The 22,188-nt window shown below is 40.9% G+C and overlaps 2 protein-coding genes across 2 annotated transcripts in view; both read right to left on the reverse strand.

Annotated features, from left to right (window-relative positions):
* Positions 1 to 4,094, reverse strand: part of gdpd3a (glycerophosphodiester phosphodiesterase domain containing 3a) — a 10,941-nt gene extending 6,847 nt beyond the window's left edge. The window contains exons 1-2 of the mRNA XM_078269317.1: positions 3,642 to 4,094; positions 2,323 to 2,365 (exon numbers count right to left, since the gene is read on the reverse strand). Of these exons, the coding sequence (XP_078125443.1) occupies positions 2,323 to 2,365; positions 3,642 to 3,780 (182 nt within the window). The 5' untranslated portion in view covers positions 3,781 to 4,094. The remainder of the gene's footprint in view (positions 1 to 2,322; positions 2,366 to 3,641) is intronic.
* A 1,848-nt stretch (positions 4,095 to 5,942) lies between these two features.
* On the reverse strand, positions 5,943 to 21,807 carry mapk3 (mitogen-activated protein kinase 3). The gene is made up of 9 exons (XM_078268694.1): positions 21,367 to 21,807; positions 19,685 to 19,867; positions 16,261 to 16,450; positions 14,388 to 14,504; positions 14,179 to 14,293; positions 13,739 to 13,867; positions 12,139 to 12,248; positions 11,132 to 11,260; positions 5,943 to 9,770 (listed from the first exon to the last, which is right to left on the reverse strand). Exons 1-8 carry the CDS (start codon positions 21,570 to 21,572, stop codon positions 11,141 to 11,143), a joined length of 1,170 nt encoding a protein of 389 aa, XP_078124820.1. The 5' UTR covers positions 21,573 to 21,807; the 3' UTR covers positions 5,943 to 9,770; positions 11,132 to 11,140.
* Positions 21,808 to 22,188: the final 381 nt, after the last annotated feature.

Raw genomic sequence — 22,188 nt, forward strand, 5'->3', positions numbered from 1 at the left:
ACGACATGGACCAGAAACTAAAATGTCTAATCTTAATAGGATGTAAGACAATTAACACAGCAAACAACAAAGGACCTTCAGCACTCACTGGATCGGTTCGCAGCCGAGTGTGAAGCGGCTGGGATGAGGATCAGCACCTCTAAATCGGAGGCCATGGTTCCAGCAGGAAACCGATGGAGTGCCTTCTCCAGGTAGGGAATGAGTCCTTACCCCAAGTGAAGGAGTTCAAGTACCTTGGGGTCTTGTTCGCGAGTGAGGGGACAATGGAGCGGGAGATTGGTCGGAGAATCGGCACAGCAGGTGCGGTATTACATTCAATTTATCGCACCGTTGTGACGAAAAGAGAGCTGAGCCAGAAGGCAAAGCTCTCAATCTACCGGTCAGTTTTTGTTCCTACCCTCACCTATGGTCATAAAGGCTGGGTCATGACCGAAAGAACAAGATCCAGGGTACAAGCGGCCGAAATGGGTTTCCTCAGGAGGGTAGCTGGCCTCGGGGGAGACCCAGGACTAGGTGGAGGGATTATATCTCTAACCTGGCCTGGGAACGCCTCGGGATCCCCCAGTCGGAGCTGGTTAATGTAGCTCGGGAAAGGGAAGTTTGGGGTCCCCTGCTGGAGCTGCTACCCCCGCGACCCGACCCCGGATAAGCGGATGAAGATGGATGGATGGATGGAACAACAAAGGATAGCACAAAGTGATGCATATTTACTACTTTTTCATGAAGCACAAATCTTGCATCTTTAGGCAGTCCAGACTTTCAGCATCTTTAAAGTTCCCATGGCATGAAAATTTCCCTTTATGAGGTTTTTTAACTTTAATATGCGTTCCCCAGCCTGCCTACGGTCCCCCAGTGGCTAGAAATGGCGATAGGTGTAAACCAAGCCCTGGGTATCCTGCTCTGCCTTTGAGAAAATGAAAGCTGAGATGGGCCAATCTGGAATCTTCCCTATATGTCATCATAAGGAGAAAGGTTACCTCCCCTTTCTTTGCTTTGCCCACCCAGAAAATTTGGCCCGCCCATGAGAAAGAGAGAGACATCATGGCTTGCAAATGAGCGAAGCATGGCAGTTGGTCAAGGCCACACCCCCACCCTCCACCTTGCCCCCCCCTCTCTCCTCCTCAATAGCATTTAAAGCTACAGACACAGAAATGGCACATCCTAAGTAAAGCTCATTGTGGGACTGGCTCTAGTGGCTGTAATTCTGCACCAAGGCTGAATTTCAGGAAAGAGACTTCAGATACAGTATTAGGGGACCACTGAGGTCTATATAAAAGAGACTTCAGATACAGTATTAGGGGACCACTGAGGTCTATATAAAAGAGACTTCAGATACAGTATTAGGGGACCACTGATGTCTATATAAAAGAGACTTCAGATACAGTATTAGGGGACCACTGAGGTCTATATAAAAGAGACTTCAGATACAGTATTAGGGGACCACTAAGGTCTATATAAAAGAGACTTCAGATACAGTATTAGGGGACCACTAAGGTCTATATAAAAGAGACTTCAGATACAGTATTAGAGGACCACTAAGGTCTATATAAGAGACTTCAGATACAGTATTAGGGTACCACTAAGGTTTATATAAAAGAGACTTCAGATACAGTATTAGTGGACCACTAAGGTCTATATAAAAGAGACTTCAGATACAGTATTAGGGGACCACTAAGGCCTATATAAAAGAGACTTCAGATACAGTATTAGGGGACCACTAAGGTCTATATAAAAGAGACTTCAGATACAGTATTATGGGACCACTAAGGCCTATATAAAAGAGACTTCAGATACAGTATTAGGGGACCACTAAGGCCTATATAAAAGAGACTTCAGATACAGTATTAGGGGACCACTAAGGCCTATATAAAAGAGACTTCAGATACAGTATTAGGGGACCACAAAGGCCTATATAAAAGAGACTTCAGATACAGTATTAGTGGACCACTAAGGTCTATATAAAAGAGACTTCAGATACAGTATTAGTGGACCACTAAGGTCTATATAAAAGAGACTTCAGATACAGTATTAGGGGACCACTAAGGTCTATATAAAAGAGACTTCAGATACAGTATTAGGGGACCACTAAGGCCTATATAAAAGAGACTTCAGATACAGTATTAGGGGACCACTAAGGCCTATATAAAAGAGACTTCAGATACAGTATTAGGGGACCACTAAGGCCTATAAAAGCATCATGTCATAGGACCTTTAATATCTTAAATATAGGATTTAAGTTATAGCAGTAAGTCTATACTTTTGAAGATAGATCTCCAAATCTGAAAAAAATTCTGAGAGCAGCAGCTTGAGTTTGGTACTCACTTTGTGAACGCGTCCATCGTGCTCTCTATCCTCTCTCCACCTCCTGGTGACAAATAGATGAGTTAGGGTAAAAAAAAAAAAATCAATCAAAAGAAAATCATAGACAAATTAAGTCATTAAAAGATTTGTCTACTTCTCAGAAGTAGATACACTGAGCCACTGAAATTGCCTGGCTCTTTATTGTAGCACATGATGATGTTGGCAACCAGATGTTTGTATTCTCTTATCAACACGCTCCTTGTAGTGTTTGTTGACTTTTACATCTTCATTTGAGTTATTTGTTGCACGTTAACAACAATATTCCTCCAGGGATGTGCAACGAGTGAATGAAATGAGCCAGACCCTCCTCTGCTCCACAGCGTGCGGATGGTCTGGCAAAGCGAGACTAGGGGTAACGTTACTGGTGGGACGCTGGTTGATGCAGCTGTGCATTTCCGTCTGACATCGCACGCACGAGTTAGACATTTCGTGGGTGGAGTGCATGGCACTGAAAATTACGCATTGCAAATTTTGTACCATTTCCTCTGTCCACCGTGTGGTGCTAGAGAACACACTAATTATATGTCATGTTGCTGTATATCATGTGTAGACCACACCATGTAAATTTCATGTATGGGTATCAACCATGTCCAAATTAAAGCCTTCCTTTCATTAGGGGGCGCTATGGAGCCTGCTAAACACGCATGAACCAAATCGATGTATAGTCTCGCAATGCTCATAGGTTTTGATGTGTGCATTCGTGAGTTTTCAATTTTATTAATATAATGCTCATTTTCAGGTTCATAATTGTATTTAGAGGTTATATCAGAATAGGTTTACATGGTTTAATTTTCAAAAAACACCATAATTTTGTTGTACTGCACATTGCTGCAGCTCCTCTTTTCACCCTGTGTTGCACATGTGCAGTAGCTAGGTAAGGACTACTAGCCAGTCAGAAGCAGAGTATGAGGGAGAGTTTTTTTTTTTTTTTTTTAACATGTTCGTAAAAATAAGAGCAATGCTTCCACCAAATTTTGTGAACATCAAATTGAACTTTATCCTAAACCTGTAATGTGTTTAGGAGCGCTATGGAGCCCGCTGGCCATGCCCAAACCAATCACTACAGAACATTGCAATTTTTGCCAAGTCTGACGTGTGCCAATTGTCGTGAGTTTTCGAGCATCACAGCCTGTCAAAAATACAATAATAGTCTTTACAAAAACAATAGGTTTCTCACACTTTAATGCTTGGGCCCTAAATAGCTAACATCCCTCCAACTATCTCCTTGGCTACTTTCCAGTAAAGTATGGACTGCACCTGACTGACAGTCACCCCCTTACCTCCTCTGTGTGAGATGTGTGTGCAGTAAAAAGCAGTGCGTTTCCTCCTGTGGAGAATGTGGGGGTTCTTCAGCAAGTACACCGAGGTGAGAGTGTATCCACCCAGAGCTGGGAGGATGAAGTACAGAAAACTGCTCATCCTTCTCTGCAAATATGTCCAGTGAGATCCTGACTGAGTCTCTGCACAATCTCCTAACCCAACAAAAACAGCGATCAAACAGAACTGAGCCAACGACTGTGTCCTAGACCTCTGTCAAAAGATAATTAATCCACAACATCCCCCTTTGTGTGTTACAAATCCAAAAGCTTGACTCTATACTACCTGCTCTGTCTTTCTTGCAAGATAATAAAAAAACCGGACAAACTGGTTAGACAGAAGAATGTCTCTTTCCTGCTCACACTTGTTCACAATCCTCCAGAGTTGTAAAAAATAGTTAATAAGCACAAGCTCATAACCCAGAGCTCACCCCTCCTCTCCTCTCTCTCTCTCTCCCTCTCTCAATCTGGCCTCTCCCCTGCCTGTTGTAATACTATTACTCTTTAAACTGCCTTTGTTCAGCTAGATTGGTGGCGTTGTGTGCGTCATACCTGTAACACTTCTAGGATTTCTTCTACTCTGCTTCATTGTTTGTAGTGTGAGGTTGTCCATCAGTACTGTGATTATGACACTAAAGCAACATCATATGATAAATAAGCAGTCCTTTCCAGATTTAATGGGTTCATTTGAATTTGAGCACAGACATAAGTTTGCAGCTGATAATTGGGAAAGACAAAAGGCATCACTGGGAGTGTAGCAGGTTTCTTAGTCGGTGTATATTTGACAAAAGGGATGGTGTGTGGGGAGAGGCCATGTGAACTTAGCTCTGACCCACAAGGCCAAAAATATGAAAACGTCGTCATGCGTAGGTGCATGCATGCTGTTCGTTATACATACACTACAAAGTCAGCAGAGTGAATCTCTTTATTGTTCAGATTCAATAGCAGAGCTGGAATGTTACAATGACACGAGAGGCCGAGCCCTCTCTGAAATGTTACAAGCCTGGGTTTCAACAGAATAGAGAAATCTATTCACAACTTTCCAGCATTTTCTCACTTTTGCAGGGGTCTCCTTTTGACTTACAAATTAGGGGTCCTGCTCATTTTGAAAGACCTTTGCCTACTATTTCCATTTATTTTTTAACTGAGAAGCAGACGTTGCTGTTGCCATTCCAGTGACGGCGAAAGAATCTGAGAATGGCAAGGTGGGATGGGAAAGCCATGCTCAGACACGTTATGTAGGAAGGTGGGAAAGCAAGTTGACCGTTATGGCGAGATGCCACGCAGTTCTGTTCATTCCCACGACTCTCAGGCTTGAAGTTTACTTCAGGAGACGGTTTCACAAAGATCTTTCAGACTGTAGTGTTAGGCCAGTCTTAGTTTGGCTTTGGAATTAATCTGATAAACATTTTTCACAAGAAATAAAGACTAAAATATTAGCCAGCCTGACCCCAGGATAGTTAAAGGTCCAATGTGTGGGAATTTCTCCCATCTAGCGTTGAGATCATATATCGCAATCAACTCTCTCGCACCACCCAGTTCAAAGTACGTATTACAGCTACGGTAGCCTTCACACTTCAAAAAGCCGGTCTCTTGCTCTTTTCAATATCCTTTTTCTTGGCGAAGAAGAAGACTCCTGTTCCTGAAATTTGGATTTTGAATACGTGTGGTCCTCCATGTTTCCTTCTTCAAACTTGCCGGGGCCGGGAAGCTACGATACCCATTAGCAGCACCTGTGAGTTTATCATGCGACAGCGAAAACGTGAAAGGCGGAGCAGTACGTCCTGTATGTCCCTTACTGGCTAACGTATTTCAAGATGGAGCATGAATATGGAGCGTCTACCCCAGTTCATGCGAATGCAAATGTAAAATTTCAAGCCAAAAGGAATTCTTGGAATTGATGGTGGTGGTAAATATTCATGAAAAAAGACACGTTTGTGAACAGGCAACACAGATTTTGATAATGAACAACTAAACACGTTACACACTGGGCCTTTAAGAACTAAGAGGTTCCAATCACTGAGTCTTGCCACATTAAGGTTACAATTCCGTTTTGCTCTTTGGTAACACCTATGGCGAGAAGCTGTAATTGCAGGTGTATTTATGGATCTTACTTCCCAGCGAGCCAGTCTTTCTGAAGTCTGTTAATCAGATCTAACTCATAGTCAAAGTCTTCGTTTGTAAAAACCGGCCCCTGAAGTTCAATGACCGAATGTAAAAGGGTGCTGATAATACCGTAGGACAAAAACAAGAGACCACAAACAGTTGTAACAGTATCAGGAAATTTTATTTATGTATATAATTCTGTTTCTTTGTTAATCGTTTAATTCATAATACCCATAGAATATACAGACTATAACCCTCAATAACTCATATCTCTTAGACAATCTACTTATATCTTCTTTTAAAATAATTCCTTATAAGATCTTGGAGGGGAAATCAAAGAGAAAAAAAAGGTTTCAGAAAGATTGAACACTGCCAATAATAAACACGCCCATAAGAGAAGAAAATACAAATAAAAACATCCTAATTATTTAAAAAAGATACAACTTTAACTCCCTTTTATGTAAAAAAAAGAAAAAAAAAGAAAAAAAGAAAAAATACAACAACTCACCAATATAACAATAGCGATAATAAGAACAGCCATTTAACAACAATATCTGGAAACAGGCCTCATGACGGACAGGCCTTTAGACTCGTCGATACTGTATAATGTGTATGGTGTGTTTAAGTTGAACTTTTCACTAACACACACACTCCTCAGAAAGAGAGAGGAAGTGTGTGTGTGTGTGTGTGTGTGTCAGGAGGATTGCAAAATGGTCCTCTTGGTTCGTTCCCATGGTTACCCGGTGAGAAGAAAGAAAGAAAAAAAAAAGCAAGCAGGGCCTGGTTGACTGGTGATCAAATATACTTGAAATACAAAATATCTATACGACTGTTTTTGTGTTGGTCAAAAAGAAGAAAATAAAAATCTCTCAGATGTAAAAGCACAAGTAACTGCAGGGAGAGGGCCCAACACACACACACACGACAAAATGAGTCTTGGCTTTATGTTACTGATGAGCAGATACACTCGTACACAGACATAAATTACTGCTGACGATCCATGAACTTCAACACACACAGCAGGCAAAACTTAAAGCTGAACAGGGAGGATTACAAGAGAAAAACAACATCGGAGGGCAGAGGGCGTGGCTGGAAAGACAGAAGAAAGTGCAGGCGTGCTGATTGAGTTATGCAAGTTTCCTGCATGTATGACCATCCATGACTTATGATCCAGGCGAGACAGGGGCAATGATTTTCTGCAGGAGGAAAAGTGGCGGCAATGTCAGTGATATGGGTTAGAAAGTCTTCACCAATCCCACTGTGGAGAAGCAGACAGAAGAGGGAAGAAGAGGAGGCAGCCCTTTGAGTAAAGCGTGGTGTGAGTCAGGAGGTTGAACAAAAGGATGGATATCACCACATGCACCGAAAAGCCTCACACCGATCCCAGAGTGCTGGCTATGGCTTCTGAGAAAACAGCCTATGGCGCAGCTCCAGCCCGTAAAAAACAAATCAATGATTTTTGCTGCGAGAGGGCGAGGCCGGTGAGTGCTCCGGATCTGGAGTCTTCTAGCATCACAGGACTGCCCTGAGAGAGGGAAGGGGGGGGGCATTACTGGTCCCAGTGCAACAGGCAGAAATTAGTGCAGACCGAGCTGGACCTGCAGGTGGTGCTCCGCCAGGCAGCAATTAGTACAGTCACATCCAGAACAAAGAGAGGAGGGAGCAGACACTGACAGGAACGAAGACACACATTATACACATGCACACACTCAAAGAAACATGAGAAGCCATCTGAGAAACGATGTAGCATTAAACTCGTCCACATTGAAGAATTCAAATCCAGTTCACAGGTAGCCAGGAAAACACACAGGCACAGGGGAGCGGGAACAGGAGCGCAAAAAGAAAAAACCAGCAGAGAGGGTGTGTGTATGTGTATGTGTGTGTATATATATATAAAAAATGAAGTGATGATGGTTGCTTGGCTGTGCACTGAGCAGGGATAACTGTACAGCACTCTGACATTCCTGGGTTTGACTATTACGTCGTTGATTATGCTACATTCACGTCATATCGAAGTTATCGTAATTACGAGTTTCCAACTTTTAAACAGCTCTTCCGTCAACTTACATCTCGTAGTTACGACTTTTCTGAAAGCTCTGATTTATAACCCGTCTGGATGACACTTGCAATGGGAATTTTTTCCATCTGCCATCTCTACCATATGTCGTGAACGTAGCATTTATCAGCGACATGTACAGTTTTCTCAGTAGTCGAAAAGAGATTCATGTAAAAGATCACAACTGGCGAACACTAAGCTGCAGCAACAGACTCCGGGAATTCAGGCCATTTACATTCAACACTCACATCAATGAGCCAGAAAGATCATAATCTGAAAATGCTCGTTGGAAAGTGCTCTTCTCTAGACCGCATTCAAGTATGGCCACTTTGAATACGTGAATCTGTTTAGATTTGGGCCTTCGCTTCGGTAGTTAGGCCCAAGCCTGCATGCACCCTTGACTCCGTACAGTCGCCCTGGGACAAACGGTAGCAAATAGGAACGCAGTACAAGAACAGCATGGTGGGATGGAAAGGCTGTCAACCAGGCCCCATTTTCCAGAATGCCGTATGTGTTCCCAGACAGGGCTCTGGAAACAGAGGATTCACTGAAATGTAGGATCAAGAGGAGCTGAGGAACAACAGGGGGCTTCAGTGATTTTATGAGACAAGTAGTTCACCATTCAACTGCTATGCATTTGTAGCAGAAATGTAATTTAATATAGGAATGTAATACTGACACTGGATCAGCTATTTTGATTTTTGGCAGTATTACATGGTAAGGGACGCTGTGGGGCCAAATGTGGACGATACAGTAATGTTATACCAATATCCTTCCACCGTAAAACTTGCATTAAGGCAGGTAGTTCCTGATCATCAGAAAAACTAAAAACGTTTTGACATGGCACAGAGTACTGTGAACGTTCTGGAAAATGGGGCTAGGTATCACTGTTATTTGAATGAATACACAATTATAGAAACTATATTTTTTTGCTGTTTGATTTCCATTTGTTCCAATCATGTAGCGCCTCCTGAATATAACCAACTTTCCACAAACAAAGGGGGAGTTTGTCCGTCCTTGGTACAAGTTACAGGTCAAGAAATATGTTTAAGGTACGATTCAAAACGATTATAGATATTACTTAGTTGCTCCTCCGCCAAGTTTCCTGCATCTCTCTGACACTTTGGTTAATTTCAGGAATGCATGCATTCATATGAACATCATACAGTTTTTTTTTTTTGTTTGTTTTTTTGAAAATAAGAAAAAGAGCGACGACAAAAAAGAAAGAAAGAGTGATCTATAAACCTGCCAACATGCCAGTAAAAACATTGAATGTTTGTCTCAAAATCAAGTGTTCAAAGAAAATGACTAGCAAATACAAACCCCAAAACATACAGATACGACTGATCCGAAAACACTCAAACGGTGTACAAACAAAAAACTGAGACGAGCACAAGCTTTTATATTTTTGTATATACATACACCCGATTAGCATCCCCGTTCTTTTAGCCCTCAATTTTGTAATTTACATGGCGCAAGACAAGAGAGTTATGGTGTTGGTTAATACAGTAGTTTATATGAGAGGGAGCAACCGAGAGAGCTCCAGCAACAGCTGCAGGAGAGGCAGAAAAAGGGGTTTGATCAGGACAGGCGAGACACAGGGAGTTACTGTAAATGGGACAGGATGAGGCAGGACCTTTAACAGGAAAACAAATGTGAGGCGAGAGGATGGAGAGTCCAACATGGTTAAAAATTAAACATGAGTAAAGCATGAGTACGACAGACCCTACCACCCCACCCAACCACAGAAAAAAAAAGAAGAAGTAAAACTTAGCTCTCCTGCAGTAGAAATAGAAAGATAAGCAGTTAAATGTTCATTTCTTGTTTTCTCTTTTTGTCGGTTTCTTGAAGATGCATTTTTCTTTTTGTTTTAGCATGTCGTTGGGGTCTTCTTGTTCCAAGCCTCGGTGTGGCTTTGTCACTCTTTAGGGCTAAAAAAAAAGAAAAGTAAAGAAAAAGAAATGCACTTAGGCCCACTTTGAATGAATGAATATTAAGTCTCATTCTAACTTCCATTACTCTGTAGGATCCGACTCACCATGTGCTAAAATATGAGGTAGCAGAACTAATAATGGTGAAATTAGAGCTGGGCAATATATCGATATTATATCGATATCGTGATATGAGACTAGATATCGTCTTAGATTTTGGATATCGCAATATGGCATAAGTGGTGTCTTTTCCTGGTTTTAAAGGCTGCATTACAGTAAAGTGATGTCATTTTCTGAACTTGTTGTAACTGTTCTATTATTTGCCTTTACCCACTTAGTCATTATATCCACATTACTGATGATTTTTTATCAAAAATCTCATTGTGTAAATATTTTGTGAAATCACCAATAGTCAACACTACAATTTTGTTGGGATATCGAGGTATTTGGTCAAAAACATCGGGATATTTGATTTTCTCCATATCGCCCAGCCCTAGGTGCAATTTTCAAGACCCCACGTTGTCCTCAATTTTCCCTTTAATTTCATGTTGAGGTTTTTGAGATGGTCCTGCAAACATTACCTTAGTGTTTGAAATAAAATGTAAATCTTAAATTTCTTTCATAATTATGTCAAATAAATCTTAATATTTTAATATTAATTAATATTAAAATATTTTATTAATTTAAATATTAATATTTAATTGGATGGAAATGGATTCACAGCTGACATCCTCTTGACAAACACTAACTGGAATAACAGTAAGAATCCTTTTTAAAATATGTAGCTACGTCTTGACACGTTTTACATTTCCAAAGTCCTTTTCTCGCATCAATTCCCTCGCTGGATATAAAGCATAGACGATGACTACTATACGTGCTGATAGCAGCAGGACATAAAGACTGTTTACTGGACAATATCAACTCTGTTTTAGAGGATTTGTCTTTATAATAAAACGCCAGTGACAAGCAAACATTCCAAATGAAATATTTTTGATGAACCTTCTGGGCAACTTGCCCTTTACATAAATTTAAGTCAGAATAATTGAGGGACATGGTAGTTCCATGTTTCGAAACAGTTTTGGATGCATTGGAATAAATGCATGAATGCCATTTGCTCCACTGACATCTTGTGGTCTCAAATCACAACAAAGTCTCTTCAGAGCTCTTGCAGTTTTGAAGAAAACTGAATCAAACATCGGGTGAAAAAAGAATGCAGCTTTTTTTTTTTTTTTTATTAAAAGAAGTGGTTGATTGTTCTAAAATATATTTCAGGTATTAATTTTTCAACCTATATCAGCAGAATCTTGGATTGCTGCGACTGTGTGCGTTTGGCTGCGAGGTAACCGGTCTTTTCCACGTACCTGTGCGTCTCAGGAGCCCTGGTAGGTTTCCTGGAAACGAGCAGTTTCCTCGTAGATCAGTTCCTTCAGCTTTTCCTTAGGTAGGTCATCCAGTTCCATGGAGAAAGTGAAGGGCTCCTCTGCTACCGGCTACAAAAAAAAAAAACACCCACACATTGTACAAACTTTCAACTAAAGTTATGCCCTTAAAACCTAGCTTTAAAAATACATTCTTGGTGGTAAAATTGAGAAGTGTGTTGTTGCAACAAGCTGCACAGTTATTAAACTTAAAAGAGGCAGCTGCAGCTTATATAAAAGTTAGGCTCTGAAACTGCTGCTGCCAAGTTGGGAAAGCTGGAGAGGCTAAGCAACCTGAACAGTGCAGTTAAATGTTTGAACTGTGATCAGGACACTAAGAATAAAAACGTTAAACACAGTCTTAAATTAAATTTAACAGAAGCTGTAATTTTCACAAAAACAGCTGTAAAGTGACTTAAAGGCTATGAAACTGGAAAAACCAGTGAAGAAATCCAACATTTAGATTTCTACTAAACAGTACTAGAAAGTCTATGCTGACGTAAACTGAGATCTGTTTGCATTCTTTACCCCCCCCCCACGGGCTAAACCATAGAGCAAACTTAATACTAACTGCATTCCAAACAGCTAAGAGGCTTTTCGGCACAAAGCAGGAAAAGGCTCACAATTAAATCTTGGCTCATGGTTGAAAACAATGACAAACATGGTTGAATGAATAGGCCCTTCTGCCTCCACTATTTGTGCAAATCTCAAAACTTGTTCAGTTGGTGCAGATTGCTCTGTGGAGTACAGTTTAAATATTGATAGACTGAGAAGGCACTGTTTTTACAACTTAAATCTTGAGCCCTTATAAAAGTTAGATTAACATTCCTCCATCTTGCAAGTTTTGTTTAAAATCAACAGGCAAGTTATTTTCACTGATTGCCTCGTGTTGCAGCAATAGTAGATTCATTCATAAAGTGGCCTGGATTGATAGCGCCATCTGTGCGTACCTCATCTGTGGGATCGTAGTACTGCTCCAGGTAAGGATGAGCCAGGGCCTCCTCAACGCTGATGCGCTTCACGGGGTTAAAGGTCAACATGCGTCCCAGCAGGTCCAGAGCTGCGTTAGAGTCATCAAGAGCTTCAGTTAGTTCAGTTTCTTTCTTTTCTTAAACACTGAAACAACCAAAGATGAATACTAGGGTATAAGGTCCCTAAAAGTTGTTTGATGCTTTATCTATGTAAATTCCCATAAGAAAATAGTATTGCTAGTGATAAAAATACTGCTAGTAGCTAGCAAGAAAGCTCTCACTAGGAACTGGGGTAAGGAAACACCACCAACGAAGAACCAATGGCAAACGATTAGGGTTGGGTATCGTTTGGGTTTTTTCCGATACCGGTGATAAAACAATACTTTTAAAACGGTGCCGCTGCCTAAACGGTGCCTGAACCGAAATATATAATATATTTATAATGTATATAATAAAATATAAAAAAAGGAGCACAACAACAACAGTTGGCGACATTAAAGAACGGCTTGTTTATTGCTAAGGCCATATGATCAAAATGAAATGATTGATTAATAATGTAATAATAATAACTTATAACAATGACTTATTTCACCAGTAAATTATGACTGATTTTTCATTGTTGCACAAAGCTAAATAACCATACTGTGTTGAAATAATTTTAATATACATTAATGTTTAATATATATATTAAACAATTTTACAATGTGATAGATAGATAGATAGATAGCTATATTTTATTACTTCACTGGATGTTCTTGTTTGAAGCTCTGAACTTCACTTTCTCCTTCAGGCTTATTGTGAATGTCAACAAACAAATCAAGCTCATATAACAAACAGCTGTGTACAGATAATCTGACAAAAGGATTATTAAAAGCCTGTTAGATAATTGTTCTTCAGGTTTATAGGAGGTAGAATGTGGCGTTACAGGAGACCATAAACACTTTGTTGCTAGGGCTGCACTATACGAGGAAAATATGCGATATCTTTGTTGAATATCTCGATAACGTTACGTACGTATATTAAAGTGTACTCAGTTCTGCTGCTTTCAGTATTTTGCTAAAATACAACAAACTACTTATTGAATTTAAAACAAATGAAAAGGAAATAATTTCCAACATTCTTTTATTGAACAAATTAAACTTTGAATGGAATATAAAAAGGCAGCACAAAAAAAAAAAAAGAAAGAACGAAAGTTACATTTTAAAGTGCAGTTTTCTGCCGATATTCTCTTTCAACTAACTGAAAAAATCTCTATGTCCCAGCCTTTCGAGATATGTTTATTGTGGTGGATGATATTGCGGTAACGATGAAACAATGATATATTGTGCAGCCCTAGTTGTTGCTCCATCTTGTCACACTGATCGATCTCAACAGTTAGAAAAGAACCAGCACAGTCCTCTGACCTATGAGTTTATTTTCATAGCCACCAGTATCTCCGTTAGCGTGACTACACAGTGGCATCTGCTGCTAACTATGGGCCATACAGAGGTTGTTTTTATTTTTATTTGAAATATATACTTCTTAATTTCTCCGCTTACATTCCAGGTTTACAAATGAATAATGCGGTGCGTTGCCATACCTTTCGAGTCCGCCTTGTAGAGACTCTCCCAGGGGATCCTGGGTTTATGAGGCAGGGACTGCAGGTAGTTCCTCGCCTTCATGTTGATAATGCAGTTCAGATCATCTTGAGAAGGAGAGCCAAGGACACCTGCACACAGAGTGAGAGTGAGGGACATATTTCAATATGGCTACTCAACTGATGGTGAAGATGGGGCCGTTAGTCTGGTGAAAACCTGCTTGAATGCCATCGAAACAAGTGTTGCGCACCACATTTTCACTTTTGTTACTTGAAAATGTGTTTTTAGTTTTCAAAACGTTGAGTTACTTAAGTGAAGAATACTGAAAAGGTTATATGAACAATTGGTTGCAATTTAAAAAAAAAGCTGGGCAAACGTGAATGTCCTGCAAATAAAAATGGTTGATGAACGTCGTTGGTGCTTCAAATGAGGGAAAACTCACCCAGTATGTGGTTGAGCTGGTCCAAGTAGTGTTTCCCGGGGAAGATAGGCCTGTTGGACAACATCTCAGCCAGGATGCAGCCCACTGACCAGATGTCAATGGACTTGGAGTAGCCCTGGGACACAAACGCACATTTAGTACATATAGTCAACAAACCAAGAAGCGTTCCAGTCCAATACAGAATCCACACCAGTTCCTCAGAGACCTACCTTTGAGTTGAGCATGATTTCTGGAGCCCTGTACCAACGCGTGGCCACGTACTCGGTCAAGAAACCTGTGTGGTCGTGCTCGGGGTCGGCTATCCGTGCCAGGCCAAAGTCACAGATCTGAGGATTACACGGTCAGAAATTTTATATTAATAAATGTTAAGCCCCACACACCAAATCATGTTTCTGTTTAATAAAACACCAAAATTGCAGGAAATGTGGGGAAAGGCAGTATTCTAGCAGAGTAATACTGTACACAATGCACAGAGTAGGGGAGGAATTTGATAATTTCCTTATTTATTTACCTTTGTTAGCTGCGTAGATAATTTTTTTTAAATTATACTTTTAGTATATATATATATATATATATATATAAATAAATATATAAATAATAATATATAAATGTTATATCAATGGAACAAAGTCACAGATGTAACATATAGCTGTATAAGCATAATAAGGGAGAGGACTGTATCAGAAAGCAGCTGCAACATGTGCGGCCTTTGTTCTTCACTCCTCCCACATGATCAACTAATCCAGGGATTGATGGTTGGCTGCTGAGAGTTCACAAGTGTTTTCCGAAGCTGGACAACAAGGCAAAGAGCTCATATCAATGTGTTTATAGTAGCTTGTTTTAGGTTTTTGAACACTGACAAATCACTGCAGAAACAAAATGTCGAAAGAGTTGAATTAGGCTCTGATGGAACAAACTGAGCAGCCATGACTCTGAAGGAAAATACATTTTGGATGGATGTTCACAGCTCTTAGGGCCTTTTAATAGTTGTACGTCATTATTCTATGATGCTTAAAATGCGCTTTTCTTCTAACTTATATGCTATGCACTCAATTTCCTACATTTCCCAGAATCCATTATAGCAACCCCCAGTGAATTAATTGGGCATCAAGCGGTTCCATTTAGTTAACATTCTGTAGGTACATTTTTCCCATACATAAAAAAGCAGTGGATGTAAATTATACTGTATATTTCAGTCATCCCAAATACATTAATCAATTACATATAAGTTATTCAGTTTGGAAATATGAGTATTCATCACTGTAGAGATGGAGAAAGAAGCAACAATACTATAGGGTTGCCAGGGCCACGCCCCTTACACATTAAACATCCTGCAGCTATTGTAGTAAGGAAAATGCATTTAGATGGGCACCTTTGCTCTTTTATTCTTAAAGGTACTGACACCTAACTGGCCAATACATGTTAGTAATTTATATAGTTTAGATCCTCATTAATACACTCCAGAAGTATTTCACATTCGGCTACTTGGCTGCTTAAATAAGAGACACATACTGTATCACAAATCACAATCCAACTGTGAGTAATTTAATATTAAGTATCTGCAAATACCAAATCTGAACATGTTATATTTTGAAATTCAACCGTTCATTGCACAGTAAGAGCCGTGACAAGCAAGGTAGAGCTCAGGTCAATCCATCACCCATATCCAACATTCCTGAGATTCCTTTTCAATCTTTTTGAGCGCTGTAACTTGCAACTGCTACCAATATTTAAATAAACAGAATGGTTCTTGTGTTTAATCCTCTTTTTAACTTTTGTCTCTCAAAAATTAACCAGTTACCATGTTTGAACTTTGAATTACAGGGAATGTTTAAACACCTATACTAAATTTACAACATATTAATGCAAAGTATTGTGGTGCTGCAGATACGTATCGCCTACAAATCATATCCTACAAACTAAAGAAAAAAATCTTTGTTTGGTACAGAGCCTAGCAATTTTTAAAAATATATCACAAATGCAATATCAGTCAAAATAATCGTAATTAGATATTTTCCTCATATCGTGCAGCCCTAGTGTGTGTGTGTGTGTGTGTGTGTGTGTGTGAGAGAGAGAGCTGACCTTGAGGTCGCAGGTGGTGTTGATGAGCAGGTTGGAGGGCTTGAGGTCACGGTGCAACACGTTGGCTGAGTGAATGTACTTGAGGCCTCGCAGGATCTGGTAGAGGAAATAGCAGACGTGGTCGTTGCTCAGCCTCTGGGTCTTCAGCAGCTTGTACAGGTCCGTCTCCATCAGAGTCTGCACGATGTAGCTGGGAGGACGCACGGGTCAAGGAGGACAACAAAGAGGGCCGACAGTATCCACTGACACCGGGAGAAACATAAAGACCACTCTGAAAGTGATTTTCAATGTGTCCTAAATTATTCAACAACATAAGTTGAATCAAATCAAACCAGGAGTTGCTGAACCATACTTGATATTATATTTGCGTTGTGAAAACCTATATTTGGTTCGGCCTTCAGCGTCCGGGCACAATAACTTCTCGGTTATGTTTTCTATTACAGTATATCTTGTAGAGAAAACTGAGGCTAAACTTTAGTCAGGTTGGTCAAATAGGCGCAATAGTGGTGCAATAATTCGTTCCTCAAATAATACATGAACATTTACCAACTGCAACACAGCAACTATGGGCTAGTGTATCATTTGAGTTATTGTCACGGGTAGCCTGTGATAGCCTAACATCTGCTAACATTTTCTAATTGGCTACTGCCAATTAGAAAATGTTAGCAGGCTATCACACTAAACAAAGATATACCATGGTAAACATTATACCTACTAAACATAAGCATGTAAGCATGCTTATGTCAGAATTTTGCTCAAAGCACCACTGTGCCTAACAGCCTTACAGAGCCACTGGCCTGGCTGTTGACTCTTTGTCTTGTTGATATAAGCGACCCGAGTGGGCAATGTTCCTACCAGCTGATCTACATACAGAATAGAACCACTTAGTGGTGTTGGTGCCGTCCCTGAATTTGGTTACATCTGCCCAGATTAGGATTCACCACAAGTCAGCAACGAAGTGGAGCAACTAAAGAGATCAACCAAGAAAACCAGACACAAAAAATAAAAGGACATCACCCATTTCCTTTCCGCTGTTTTAACGGGACAAAGCAGCTTTTCACAGAGGAACTGCCGGGGCAGCAGCAACTCACTGACCGGCCGTGCCTACAGCCCACTGCTAGCTGCTCTGCAAATCACTACTGTGGCTCAGGCTGAATAATGTGGGCAAATGATAAGAGCAGATATGTTAAATCAAAACGAGACTTGGTAAAGCTGACATTAAATGTTCGTAAGGTAATAATCAACATTTGTGCATAGACATTACAGAGAATTTCCTATATTTTTAACTGTAGAATAAGGTAATCTAAATTTCTTTAAAATGTCTTTTGCACTAAAGTTGGGGTAGGCAAAACAACTGCCAGCTCTCCCCTCTCTGTCCTAAGCCCCTCCCACCAGACGGGCACATGCCTCACCCAGAAACTTGTATAAGTAATAGTCATTCATTTCAATCATCCCTGTCACTACCCGATGTGAGTCAAGCGCAGGTGTGAGTTGCGCATGCGTCACTTGCGACAATGACGCTCCCCTTCCTCACCAGCCCCACACAGGTAGGCTAGACCAGATTTAACGCAGATCTGTTTTGCTGTTAGCCACAGAATAATGAGATGGGTACATTACATAGCAGTAATTTATTATTTAGCGTAAGGCATCACATTTTCACGGCATGCTCCCTGATGTCAGTTCTAGATTAGAGGCTGAAGTAGCCTACAAGAACCTGATAACGACAGACTTCTGTAATGTCAATACAATAAAAATGGACCTACGTAACGAAGTTCATTCACTGCTGGCTACAAATTAGCAATCAAACACAACAAAGGCTGTCACTTGAATGGCGTTTTGAGCTAACGTTAGCAATCAAACAATCATAGATAACTAAAACTATTTTCGGATCCGGATCCCTTGGCGTTATGCCGTAAACCGTTTAAATCTGAGCACGTGCAACTTACATCTGCACTCGACTCACATCGGGTAGTGACAGTCCCAATCGTGATTGTGATCCTGATGCCATTATATAGCGACAATTCTATGAGAATTTACCGTCCTGTTTTCTTTGCAAACTTGTGGGCCTGGAAAGCCATTTCATGACATACTGTGATTCAAGTTCATTTTTATGAATAGAATATGTGTCAATAGACCTTTTTTGTGTTTGTAAACAGCGATGACATGTTTTGTGGGCGAAGCCTAACTGGTGGCAGAAAGTGACAGTCACAGTGGCGCACATCGTTTTTCCAACCCAATTTAAATTCAACCATGGCCACTGTAGCCTCGGCAGCTGCGTTCGTTCAAACAATTTACGGTTTATCAGACCAAAATTTAGACAAAAGCCTTTGGCTACAGTTAGCAGAAGGCTAAGCTATTGGCAACCTTTTTATCTCCATCTCTGAAACGCTTTGCCGATATTGACGTGTGTTATATTGTGTTAATTGTCAGACTCTCTCTTTTTTTGATAAGCCAGTCTTCTTTTTTGGGTTGCTTTGCAGTGAGGCAGTTGTTGCCAATGCTGGAATAGCAACTTTCTCTGCAGTATTTTCAGCCATTGAATAAGTCTTTCATCATCTTAAGGTATGTGCACGCGCAGCTACATTTGTAGAACAGCCAATAGGAACGCTCTCTCTCTGAAATGACCGGATTGGCCAAAGTCCCCTGACATGGGCTAGATTTTTAAAGCCTGAAAACAGAGCCAAGACGAGGTGCAGAAGTCTAGTTTTCTCTCAGTCCACTTGAATTACAATATGCTAAAAAGTTATTTTGGAATTTTTGCCCAATGATGGAAAACAAAAACTGCCTACTCCAGCTTTAACTTTCTTAACATCTTCTAGACAATGCTATTAAACAACCAACAAAAATCACAATGTACAAACTGTAACTCAGTAACACCCAGCACCTCAAAACAATTGTATTACTATTCATATTTAGCTGAAAAAGTAGCTTGTCTAGCCATAACGGCCATGAGCAACATAATTGTCTTAAAAGTTTTTCTCCTTATTAACTGTTCCACTGAACTCTTGGTCACCCCGTTCTTAAAGCTTTACACTAAAGGGAGATTATAGTGACTGAAAGCTGGATTAATATCTCCTTGTTTATTTGTTTGGCGTGGTCACAGCTGAATTCTCATTCTCCAACACACTTAAAATTGAAATGCAAAGATGTTGCAATAAAGTTACTGTACATGGTTTTCTTACAGGTTCTTGAATGCAACATCACCAGATGTTTAAATTAGCTCCTTATAGTAGGAGCAGCACTAAAAAAAAAAAAGATAATGCTTCAAACTGTCAAAAGCTAAGGATTAAACTACTTTTTCCTAATAATAATAATAATAATAATATCAGTTTGGTTCAATCTAAGTGTAGGGAATAAGGAACATTTGCATTAGCAGCCTGCATACAAATGCAGCGAGACCCTTCATGTAAGCATTAAAGGATACACATCCCTCATGTTGTCAAGGTGTCGTGCCCTGAGAATGTCGTTGATGCCGATGATATTCTCATGGTGGAAACGCAGCAGGATCTTGATTTCCCTCAGTGTGCGCTGGCAGTACGTCTGGTGCTCAAATGGGCTGATTTTCTTGATGGCTACGCGCTGGCTGGTCACGTTGTCCATAGCAGAGCTGGATAGGGAGGATGTGGAAAGAAGCACAAAACAGGTCTCATATTACACACTGTACAATTCACACACACACACACACACACACACACACACACACACACACACAATGACGTTATCAGAAACTGGGCTAATACTAAGCTCCGAAAGGGCGTTGCAGACTGCCTCGCTGCCAGGATGCACACGTGACACGTCTTTTTGCTGTGATATGTTGGGAAGTACTGTAGGTGTATGCCCGAGTGTAGGTGCAGTGTGGTGTAGGTGGAGAGCAGAGTAGATGGAGGCTGAGAGGAACTGTGAATGGTTGTGTTTCTGGGACCCTTGAATTTACTGTCCCTTTGTGTGAAAAAAATAAATAAAAATCTAAGCTAGGTTTTTACACACTCAGCCTCAACAGGAACAATAGTTACATCACATCTTCCCTATTGGTGAAAGCCGGTTTTCTTGTTGCACAACACCACATAAATGCACATGCATAAACTGGGCAAGTTCCCATGCCTTTGTACCTTCTTTAATGGCTGAAATACTGTGACACAAACAAACAACCCTGGATGTACACATTAGTAATAATCACATCTGTGACAAAACAGCTGTACACCTGGATACTGATGAACATGCAGTTTTGAAGATGGTGTAAATCATAGGATTAAACTATAATTGGTTTTCTTTCACTGTACTTAACCAGTGGGTGTTGACAATGTTTACAAACACCAAATGCTGCCACCTGGAATCACATCCCCATGATGACACTAACAAAATAACACTGTGCTGACACACTGCTGTTTGAAAATGACAGTGATCTACACGGCGTGTCTTATTGAGATGGATTTGTTGCCATGCTCTCATGCTACCATCCACTTTGCACTGACACGCAGTGCTGTCACATCTGATCCTGTTCACAGTTCAGCCTCGATTGCGATGACTTGGCATTGATGTCAAGTGCAACAGGGTTGCTTAACATGTCCACACAGGGCTTTAGATCACATACAGCGATAACACGAGGAAAGGCCTCGCTACAACTGACAAATCCCACTCGCATCCTCTGCAGCAGCTTTGCTGCAGGCTGAATGTTTATCAATCAGAATTCAAGTAAAGATAAATGTGGTTGTGAGACTAATACCGCAAGACGTATAAAACGACTTTAGCGATAACCAACTCAAATGTGCGGTCAAATGCAGTCTGCAAAAGATTTCTCCTGATAGCAAAGGTCCTGCGCAATCACTCCAAATTATGTTTCCTGTAATAGCCACGCCTGTAGCTCGTCAGCTAACCTGCTAAACATAACAGTGGCTGCATTCAGGTTATAATGTCTGAATGTTGGGCAGCAGTTTTAAACACATACATCGACACCACACTCTCAATTAATGGACAACGCTTGTTGAATACAATAGCTACAGTTAGCTGGCTAACAGTATTTGCTAACAAACAGCTTATGTTAGCTAACGTTAGCACTTTTGACTTAAACACTACGGTGGCCCAACAGAGACGACAAGCGCAACTTACCAAACCATTCCGTACGCCCCCTCCCCGATGTAGGACAGGTTCGTGTAGCGGGGGCCCACATCAAAAATCTGGCCCTTAACAGACTCGGCCTTGGGTCCCGCAGCTGCGGGCGCTCCATCCTGCGCCACCGTGCCAGCCGCCCCGGCAGCAGCAGCGCTGTTGGAGCCTGCGGCCCCGACCGCTGCGGTGCTGCTCGAATCCGCCATTCTTCCTCTCCAAACCGCTCCTGCTCTGTCAGTGTGATACGCAGAGGAACCGCCGCCGCTTTCAGTACGTTTTTACCGTTTGAGCGGGGCTTTAACCGAACGGATTGTTTGATTTACGGAGCAAAGCGACTGGATCAGGGCCCTCTCTACTACTGGAGTGTAAATGGATTTCGTGCGCGAGCACGGATTTGGTCTCGGTCTCAGCGCGGAGCGTAAATGCGCGTGCAAAACTACGGTAATACAGGAGCGTTAGATATGCTTACTAGAGTGACTTGTTTGGGCGGAGTCGCGTCAGGTGGCTAGAGGCGCCGACTGTTCCGCTCCATTGTTACGGCGAAACAAGCGCAATCTGCAAAATAAACATGCAACAGCAGCCACGAGTGGGCGTGCCGAAATATGTTGCATGCTGCCTGTTGTGACCATCCATGGTTGTGACAGTCAAGAATAATAAATAGTTAAATAGTCATTTTATCGATTTTTTTGTCGTTATCCACACCTGTATACGATATAAAAAACAGAAAACAACATACAGTAAATGATAATGTATGTATTGCGCAGCCTTACATTTTAGACATATTCATGTATGAGAAACCCGTTATTATAATTGTGGACTTTC

Source organism: Sander vitreus, chromosome 15 (genome assembly GCF_031162955.1).
Source record: "Sander vitreus isolate 19-12246 chromosome 15, sanVit1, whole genome shotgun sequence".
In the NCBI taxonomy this organism is placed as follows: domain Eukaryota; kingdom Metazoa; phylum Chordata; class Actinopteri; order Perciformes; family Percidae; genus Sander; species Sander vitreus.